The sequence below is a fragment of the Apis dorsata genome, unplaced genomic scaffold (assembly GCF_000469605.1).
Source record: "Apis dorsata unplaced genomic scaffold, Apis dorsata 1.3 scaffold_35, whole genome shotgun sequence".
NCBI classification, from domain to species: Eukaryota; Metazoa; Arthropoda; class Insecta; order Hymenoptera; family Apidae; genus Apis; species Apis dorsata.
In genome coordinates, this window is record NW_006263337.1 from 47,597 (window position 1) to 58,089 (window position 10,493).

Below are 10,493 nucleotides of genomic sequence, written 5' to 3' on the forward strand. Positions count from 1 at the left end.
TAAAAGTTAATATCTGAAAACTCGTTTGAACCATAGGAATTAGTTAAAAAATGTGAACAAGCAGTGGCGGATCACGCAGCCTATCTTGAACGTTACAAACAATGTTCCGAATGGCTGGCAAATACACGAACTACTTATCAATCAATCAAGGATGACTTTAGCGGTACTCGCCAAGAATTAACTTCGAACGTGGCAACCTTAAAAGATCTTCTAACTCGACAATCTTCGGCAACTCTTTTGATCAATAATACCGTCGAAGCTGGAGAACGTTTGTATCCTACCACAGGCATGGAAGGCAGAGAAATCGTCCGCCAACAATTATTAGACCTCCAACGAGCTTTCGAGGAGCTCTACGACAGCATTGCCTCCACTGAACGAGAGTTGCAATCGAAGATATCTCGTTGGTCCGGTTTCGACGAGTCCAACGAATCGTTCGACAAGTGGCTGAGAACTGTCGAGACTCAATTGAAACCAGAAATCGAGTTGAAAACCACGTTGGACGAGAAACGAGCCCAATTACAAATTTATCGTTCCTTTTTGCACGATATCCAATCTCATCAACAAGATCTACTCGATCTTCGAGACAAGGCTGACAATTTGCCGGATTCCACGGACAAGGTGCATCTGACGCTGAAGAAATTGAGCGAGAGACACGCAACCGTGTTGAAACGTGCGGCTGCTTTCGTCGAAAGATATGAAGGCATCGTTAGTGATCATCAACAGTACAGCAAGGCTGTTCTGGATACCCACGAGTGGATAGATGCGACTCACAATGCGGTTATTCTTTGGGGTGACACGGAACTCGAACGTGTGTCTCTTCATACTAATCTGGACAGATTGAGGAACTTATTGCAGGGTTTACCAGAGGATAAACCAAGAGTGCAACAGATAAGAACACTAGGCGAGAAAGTGATTCCAGGCACGTTGGAGTCTGGACAGATAAACATTCGATCTCAGATCGATTCCTCGCAGCAAGAGTGGGAAAGTCTGGTCACTGCGGTGAAGTCTACTATAGAAACACTGGAGAATAAGCTTCAACAATGGAACGAGTTCGAAACGTCGAAAGAACGTTGTTTGGCTTGGATGAGAGAAACTGACACCAAGCTTCATGCGGTGGACTTGAAGGCTACCTTGCAAGAGAAGAAAGATCAATTGGAACTTTTGAGAACTCTTCAGGGACAGGTGCGTGCGAAAGAATTGGAGATAGACGCTGTTACCGAGAAGGCTCAACAGCTTCATAAGAATATCACGTCTCGTACCACTCATATGTCGGAATTGAGCATCAAGTATCAACAAATATCGAACAAAGTGAAAGATTTGAACAGTCGTTGGCATCAATATGTGACTACTCATCAAGAATTCGATAATCAAGTGGCAGAGTGTACTAGATGGTTAGACGACATTAGGAAGAAGTTGGCCTATTGCTCTGACTTAGGTGCATCCTCTCAGAAAGATTTGGAGAACAAGATGGAGATAGTGCAAGACTTATTATTGTACAAGGAAGATGGGTTCGCCAAGGTACAAGGTATTGTGGAATTAGCTCAGGCAGTCTTGGCAAACACGGCTCCAACTGGACACAAAGCTATCAACGATGCTGTTGGAAAGCTGCAAGAGCAATGGAGTGCTCTGGCCTCGAAGATGTTGGAGACTAAAACTAATTTGGATGACTCTATCAATAAATGGGCTGGTCTTCTAGAACAGATACAATCGATGAATAAGACGGTGGATTACATGCAGTCTGCTTTGAACGAGTTCATGCCTTTCCAAACTACCATGTCTGAGAAGAGATGTCAACTGGAACGTATCAAGGCTTTAGAAGAGAAAGTTCGATGTGAGAATATTGAAGTCGATAGTCTGAAGATCAAGGTCGCTGAGATGATCGCCAGTGGACCTCAAGGGTTAGCTGCATCACAGGCACAGAGCATTTTGAACAGATTCGATACGTTGTTTGAAAAAATCAAGTCTTTACTGACCGAACGTGAAGAACAGTACAAGGATCATAGATTATACAAGGAGGCGCACGATGATATTATTAATTGGTTGAGTCGAGCTCGCGAGAAGATTCCATCTATGAAGCAAAGACCTTTAAGCGATAAATTGGCTATCGAAAACGCTGTGGCTCCACTGGAGAGTTTGTTGAACAAGAAAGCTCAAGGAGAATTGTTGGTGGAACATCTTCAGCATACTGGGAAGGTTGTATGCGCGAGCACGAGTCCTCAAGGTCAGGAAATTATAAAGAACGAGGTGAAAGCTTTGACTCAGAGTTTCGAGGAACTTTTCAGAGGTAAGTGATTTCAGTGTTTTTCTTTTTAATTTGTTAAATAATATATAATTTATTTTTCTCTCTCTCTCGTTTATTTCACAGAAATCAAGCAACAAAAGGATCAATTAGAACAAACGGTGAGCCAATGGCGCGATTACAAGGACGAGTACGAAAGATTAAGCGATTGGTTGCAGCAATTTGATATTCTCATAAAGGCGCAAAAGAATTCTCTATTACCAAATGTAGCTGAGAAGGAAAAACAGGTGCAAGAAGTGAAAGAGATATTGGAGAATTTGCTGAAAGGACAGGAACAAATCGATAAATTCAACAAGACAGCGTCCAGTCTACTTTCGTCTCACTTGGACACCTATATAAATAACCAGCTTCGACACTTAAACTCGCGTTATCAGGTTCAAGTAAATCTTGCCAAAGATGTTCTCAACAAAGTCGAAACCAATCTAGCTCAGCACAAAGAATACGAAGCTAATTTGGAAAAGACACGTGCCTGGATCGAGAACGCGAAACAGATTATTCGAAAGGGGACAGAAGCAGCGTCGACTAGCAGCAGAGAAGAATTGCAGAACAGATTGGACAATATCCAAGAGTTGTTGAGGAAACGGGAAGAGGGTCAGAACTTGGTCCATCTGACGGTGAATTGTGGCGAGAAAGTGATGAGAAACACTCGGTCGGACGGGCGAGAAGAGATCAATGCTCAATTGAAAGAGATCCAAAATGATTGGGAGAGATTGGTGAAGAAGATCTCGACGACGAAAGTGCGTTTGGAAACGAGTCTTCTTCAATGGGCTGATTACAGCTCGTCTTATCTGCAATTACAGCAATGGATCAATGATAGAGAAGCTAAATTGCAACAAGTCTGCGAACAGAAGGTATCTAAGGCTAGAAAGGGTCTGGCTGGATTGAGTTCCTTGGCTATCGGAGAAAGGAAGGCGAATCTCAGGCAAACGAACAGCATCGTTCAAGATATAGTGGCGTTCGAACCGATGATTCAATCGGTTACAACGAAGGCCGAGGATCTTCGACAGGCCACACCAGCCACGGAAATTTCAATCAAATATGAAACATTGAGTAAACAAGCTCAGGAATTGTATGCCAAACAGAAGGAGACTGTAGAGCAACATCAAGCATTTATAGACAGTGGAAATGAATTTATACAGTGGATAAGAGCTGCCAAGGAGAGGCTTGGTAAATGTTCCGAGCCTACTGGAGATAAGGAATCGTTGGCGAACAAGATCACTCAATTGAAGGTACTGCAAAGTGAGCTGCCAGAGGGTCAGAAGAAATTGCAACACGCCTTGGAGCAAGGAAACGCGGCATGCCAGATCGCGGATGAGGAGGACAAAGAGATTATTGAAGAGGAAGTGGCGTTGTTGCAAGAAGAGTACGATAGCTATGTGTAAGTATGATTAATGACGAAGATACAAGTTAAGGAATGAAGGAATACTTTAATATATACTGATGATTTATATTTTTTTTACAGAGACTCCCTGAACAACACCAAGAGTTTGTTGGAGGTAGGAATAGTGAAATGGACGGAGTACGAAGATCAATTCTCAGAAGCTACCGAATGGCTCACGCAGACGGAACAGTTGGTGCAATCGTTCAACAAACTTCAGGATAGTTTGGAAGAGAAGAAGAATGTTCTCGAACAGTTCCAGATCCACTTACAGACTTTGTTCGACTGGCAGAAGGAATTAGATCGATTGAATATGAAAGCTCAGATGTTGCTGGAAACTTGTGCGGATACTAGAATTTCTAACGCTATTACTCAATTGACAACCAAGTATAATGCTCTTCTATCTTTGGCCAAAGAAATAATGAGACGTCTCGAGTTACATTATCAGGTACATTTTATTTTCCATATTTTATCACTTTGTTTTAGATTAAGACTCGAATTTCACATTTTATTTCATGGTATAAAATCTCATATACGTTTTACTTTTCTCATATTCAGGAACATCAACAACATAATACGTTGTATCAAGAATGTCAAGATTGGATAGAACGAACACGTGACAAATTGAGCGAGTGTAAGGAACTTCCAAGCACTTTAACCGAGGTGAACAATAAATTGCACACTTGCAAAGCCATCAGACAAACACTGGAACAAGGCCAGAACAAGCTGCGTTATGCTCTCGAACTGAAAGAAAAAGTGATCATGAACACGGAACAAAATGGCGCCGCAAAGATTCAAGAGGATACAGAGAATCTGAAGACGGAGTTTGAGAGATTATTAGTGAACGTGGAAGACATAAGACAGAAGCTTTCAGCTAGAGCAAGCGCATTGGAGGAATTGAACAAAATTCACCGATTGACTACAGATTGGATCGAAGAGATCGAGGGTAAAATTCAACCAGGTGAAATGTACAAGAACGATCTGAGCGAAAAACGAGCGGTATTGGAGAAGTATAAGACAGTTCAGAGGGATATTCAAGGTCATGGTGAAACCGTAGACCGATTGAAAGCTCGTTTGGCTGAAGATTCCAGTATACCTATTGGTCCTTATCAATCCACTATTGCCAAGTACGATGAATTGACTAAATTGATCGCTGAAAAGATTAAGGTACGTATCCTCTATATAAATACAGGAATTAAAGAAAGAAGTGAAATAAAAATGGTTCTCATCGGTTTTTTTAAATATTTATATTTCCATATTTTTAGAATTTGGAAGAACAAGTGAACGATCACGAAAAGTTCCAACAAGCTCACAACGAAGCAGCGGACTGGGTTCGCCATACAAAGCTGGAACTTCAACAAAACTGCGACACTCATGGGGAGAAGGAGCGAATCATCGAACGAGAGAACAAAGTGAACCAGATCATAGCTTCCCTTCCCAAAGGAGAGAGTTTGATCTCGAAGGTGATCCAACTCAGCGATGGTGTGATCGCTAGTACAGGTCCAGAAGGTCAGGAAACCATCAAACAGGACATGAAACAACTGCAAGCAAACTGGAAATCTCTACAATCTCAGTGTCACGAGTCCCAGAAGACTTTGTTCAATTGTATCGCCAGTTGGTCTCAATTTACAACTGCTTTAGACAGTATGAAGAGATGGATAGATCATTTCCAGAAGAAGGTGAACGACGAACAATCGAAAGAGAACAAAACTCCGGAGGACTTGGTCCGGTGCAAAAGCCTCGTGGAGGAAGCTATCCAACAGAAACCAGTTTTGGAGGATCTGAACGACAAATGCGAGGCCTTGCTGGAGCTGAGCGCTTGCAGCTGGGCTCGTGACAAGACTGTGCAATTGCAATCTGCTTACACGTCTCTGTTGACCGATATGCAAGGTCTTGTTTCTCGAGTGGAGAAGAATCTGTCCGATCATACCGAGTTCTTGAAGGCGAAGAAGGAAATGGAAGATTGGTTGCGCATTGCTCGAGGCTCGGTACAAGATTGTATGGGCGTTGGAGATGCTGAATGGGCTAAGGATAAGTTGGAAACTATCAAGGTATGCAATTAATAGATTATGAATTTTTATTCAAGTAAAGTATGTTAGTACATTCGATTAAAAAAAATATATATAAAGAAACTAAAAATTTTTTATCAAAACCAACTTAAAACATGAAAGAAACTGTGTTAAATTAAAGTCACTTTTTGTTTTATTTGATTGATTATTAAGGATTCAAAGTATTTAAGATAAAAACTTGTTTAACGCAGAAATTATGAATGGGTCTGCGATTCAGGCTTACATTTTTTCCTGGAAATGCGTTCTAGGCTTTCAGGAATCGCGAGAGAATTCTTAAAAGATTAGGATTAATTATAGCTTTTTTAAAGAAATCATTTGATTTTTTTGTCATAGATCGTAGCAACAAGAATTACCGAGGGTCAACATTTATTGTCAACATTGCAAACTGCCTTCACGAAAGCCATAGACACAGCTGTACCAGAGCAACAGGATCAACTGAGATCAGACATGGCGGGACTCCTTTCCAGCTGGGAACAGCTCAGCATCGATTTGAACACCGTTCAAGCTCAACTTAAATCCCTGTTGCATCGCTGGGACGATCATTCAGAAGCTCATGGAAAATTGAAACGATGGTTGGAAGAAACGGAGAATAGTATGCAAGACCTTCCGGACACGAAAGGAGAATTCGGTGATATGAAGACCATGCTTGAACGTTATAAACACATCCAGGAGGAAGTACGCGGCAAGAAGACCGAGTTGGATCATTTAATGGACGAAGCTAGCGAATTGTCGAAACTGGCGAAGAAAAACACGTCTCTGGAACGAACGAAGGAACTGTTGAAACGATGGGAGAATTTGAGCGAAAACGTCGACGAGAGGAAGAGGTTGATCGAGAACGAGATGCAGGAATACAACGCGTATCACGCAGCCTTGCAAGAGACGGAGAAGTGGCTGTTGCAAATATCTTTCCAATTAATGGCTCACAATTCTCTCTACATCACGAACAAGGAGCAAACGGTGTCGCAAATTCAGCAGCATGAAAACCTGCTCGCGGAAATCGAGAATTATACGAGTGTCTTGAACGATTTAAAGTTGAAAGGGAATGGACAGATCACTCGATACGTCGCTGTCAATCCCGAAATTAAAACGATCATCGAAACGCAATTGCAAAATGTTCAAGAGAGCTACAACTCCTTGTTGAACACGGCATTGCAAATAAAGAAACGATTGGCGGAATCGTTGGTCAAATTCCAGGAGTACGAGAACACTCTGGAGAGTATTATGAAGAATTTGGACGCGTATGAACCGGAAATCGCTCAAGAAATGGAAGCGCCGTTGGATACTCTCGACGCAGCGAAACAGAGATTCGAAAATGCTCGCACGTTGCACAATAAATTGCAAGGGGAGAAGACAAGGCTTGCTCTGGCTGTCGAGGCTTGCGAGGCTGCAGTGGCATGTGTCTCCAGACCCGGAAGTCCTCTGGATGCGCCGCCTGTGCAGATTCCGGCTAGGGAAGTCGAAGTGAGAAACAAATTGGAGGAATTGATCGATCAGGTATTTAATTTGATATATTTATTGTTATTGTTTCATTCTTGTCGCTTTATCGATATTGATATACTCTAATATTCTTAAAATATGATTTTTAATTTTCCAACAATCCATGTTTAATTTAATTTAAGTGCGAGATGCGTGATGCATGAAATATTGAAAAATATCGTAAATTTCAATAGGCGCAGGGACACTTGATGAACGTAACCAAGGCTCTAAACGAGTTGGAAGAGCAAACCCGACAGAAGAACGTTCTCCGTGCGTGGATAAACCAGCAAAGGGCTCTGTGCGCCGAATGGAAATCTCGTCCAGCGAAATTGAGATCCGAAGCAGCTCTTGCCGAATTGCAAGCTATGAACGATCTGCTTGGAAACGTTGGAGAACGTCGAACTCACGCATTGACAGAGCTGTCTCTTCACGAGGACGATCAGGATATCGAGGAGGGATTGAACAAATTGGAAGCAGAGTTGACGGATGCCATCGCTGGGAAACAAGCGGCGCAGGATCTGATTCAGAAGTATAGGACACAGGTGCAGAACATGCAATCGTGGTTGGACACGTTGTCCAAAAAGGTGGACGTTATCGAGAAAGGGAACGGGCAGACGATTGGACAGAAGATAGCTAGCGTGAAAGAGATCACGACCGAGTTTGAGTCCCAAGGGCCCGGAAAATTGAACGAGGTGAAGACTTTGAGCGATCAGGTGATGGATTCGGTGAGCAATCTGGATTCTCAGCAAATAGAAGAGCAAATTAAATCGGTGGAGAGACGATACGCTGATATAGGGAAGAAACTGCAGAGGAAGGCGCAAGTGTTGGACATGACTGCTCAAGGTATTGAAGCTACGAGGCAGGAGATCGAAGAGAATAGAGATTGGATTCAGCAAAAGAAGAAGCAAGCTCAGATGTCCGAGCCTGTTGGATTTGACAGCAAGCAGGCAGAAGAAAGGCTTCTTGCTTTGAAGGTAATTAAATTATCCATAAATAAAATTCAAATGCAAATTATCTTTCACTTTCTTTATTTCCAATTTGTATTTTTTCCATTTGTTCTTTTTTTTTTTCTTTTAATTCATGAAAATTTTACTAATTTCATAATAAAAGAAGTAGGAACAATAGAGAAAAGAATATAAAGATTCAAAGTATTAGATTAAAATGGAGAGACAAAAGGGGATATTTATTTATTTTTTAGAAATATATCTACGATATGTACATTATTGAATTGCAGGCAATGTTGAAGGAAGCAGAGGGAAAACAAATGGTGATCGATACGTTGGAGAAACGAGTAGGAAACATGCAGAACGAATTAGAGTCGAACGAGCAACAACAATTGGAAAATGAAACGAAAGCTTTGCGTGGTGAACAATCCCAACTTTGCACGATTTTGACAGAGGGAATCTCTAGTGCCACGGCTGCGGCTGATGCCCGTCGTAAGTTCGAGGCTGATCTCGAACGAGCACGAAGCTGGATCAAATCGAAGAGCAACAATTTGAAGAAATTGAGCGGTTATCTCCCTCTAAAGGCGTCGAAAGTCGAGCAAGATATCGTGCAACACGGTGAATTGGAAACTGATATCGATTCGTTCAGCGAGAAAGACCTGAACGACATTTTGAAACAAGGAAACAATTTGCTGAAGGAGTGCAGCGAAGAGGATCGTGCCAGATTGAATAAGATCTTGGATGAATTGAACAAAGACTACGAGGAGCTGAAAAGTGAGGCACAAGAGAAACAAGCTGCGTTGGCGGATCTTCTTCAAGGGCGAAAGGCTTTCGAGAGTGAAATAGACAAGTGCCAGAGATGGATCAATGAAGCTGAAGTTGCTACATCTTCGGATCTGAGAACTTCCAGTATTGATATTCTAAGAGAGCAACTGGCTAAGGTAGGATATATCTGAATTATATATCAATTATTTAATATATTTTTTTCATTAATATTTTTACGAATATTTGTTTCAACCATCTTCCATTTGTTGCTCCAGTACGATCGTTTGAAGAAAGAGGCGAAGGAGTACGCAGATGATATCGAGAAATTAATGCAACAAGGAAAATCGATTCTTCCAACCGTGACCGATGCCGATAAGCTCGAATTAAACGAACAGTTGCAAAACATGAAGGAAGCTCACGGTAGAGTTGCTGGAATAATAAATGAAAGAGCCCTCGCCCTTCAAAAGAGCATCGACGAAGCCGAAGAATCATTGGCACGAGTAGCTGAAGCCATTCAATACATGACAGACGTTCAGAAAGAACTTCACGAGCTTAACAAACCTATTGGTTCACGCGTGGAAGACGTCGAGGCTATGTTGGATGCATACGAGAGAATATTGAACGATTTGAAGGCGAACAAGGCGAAATTGTCCGATTTACAGTCGATCAACGTGGCTGATCTTCATGGGGTATTAACTCAGCAAGATGATCTCATGAAAGCTATAGAGTCCCAAATTGCGAAACTTCGCCAGTTACTTTTGTTACGTCAACAATTCATCGCTTTGATCACAGAGATAACTACTTTCATAGCTAAATATACGGAGATCGTTCGAGATATCGAGAATTCTGGTCAAACAACGGAGGAAAAGATCAAAAGGTATTTATATTTTACGTTATCTTTTTAATTTATAAAAAGTTATTTAATTTATATAAAGTTAGATTAAATATCTAATTCTAATCTAAAGAAATATGAAAGATATAATTAAAAAATATATTTTGAAGAATTTTAATTAAGAGAGTATATATTAAAATACAAACGTATGTAATATTACATACAAGTATTATAATAATTCGTGTTCTTAATATACGTGTGCACTGTTGCATTGTTTTGTAAAAAAAATTTTTATTCGTGGAAAAGGAAAATTTTATTCACTATTCTTCATTTATTTTTAACATTTTTTAAAATCTAATTACAAAATTTGATGTATTTATTTTTTATATGTTTATTTTTTTCTTCTTATATATAAAAAAATATTTATAGAATATAAAAATATATATAATGTAAAATATAAAAAATAAAATTCACATCTGATATAAAAGCTTATAAATGTAAAATATATGTAGAATATATGATAAATGATAAAACGAGAATATTTACGAAATAAATATATAAATGATATATAAACATATAAAAATATACATAGAATTTAATATTATATGTAAAACATACGATACGTGTTATCTATATATTAGAAAAAGGAAGAAAATTCAATTTTTAATACCCGTGGCGCCATCTCGCGGATGGACGCTCGAAGCTCCGACTTGCTACCCGGGTTACAGAA

The 10,493-nt window shown here is 40.4% G+C and overlaps 1 protein-coding gene across 15 annotated transcripts in view; it reads left to right on the forward strand.

Annotated features, from left to right (window-relative positions):
* LOC102679644 (nesprin-1) overlaps positions 1-10,493 on the forward strand; it is a 119,993-nt gene that overhangs the window by 44,816 nt on the left and 64,684 nt on the right. For all 15 annotated transcript variants that reach the window (XR_004151079.1, XM_031512463.1, XM_031512501.1 and 12 more), the window contains 9 exons: positions 37-2,284; positions 2,366-3,677; positions 3,762-4,125; positions 4,236-4,844; positions 4,943-5,728; positions 6,080-7,240; positions 7,417-8,196; positions 8,457-9,107; positions 9,207-9,808. Coding sequence is in view for 14 of the 15 variants with exons in the window: in XM_031512463.1 (XP_031368323.1) it covers positions 37-2,284; positions 2,366-3,677; positions 3,762-4,125; positions 4,236-4,844; positions 4,943-5,728; positions 6,080-7,240; positions 7,417-8,196; positions 8,457-9,107; positions 9,207-9,808 (8,513 nt within the window). In the remaining variant the exon portion in view is untranslated. The remainder of the gene's footprint in view (positions 1-36; positions 2,285-2,365; positions 3,678-3,761; positions 4,126-4,235; positions 4,845-4,942; positions 5,729-6,079; positions 7,241-7,416; positions 8,197-8,456; positions 9,108-9,206; positions 9,809-10,493) is intronic.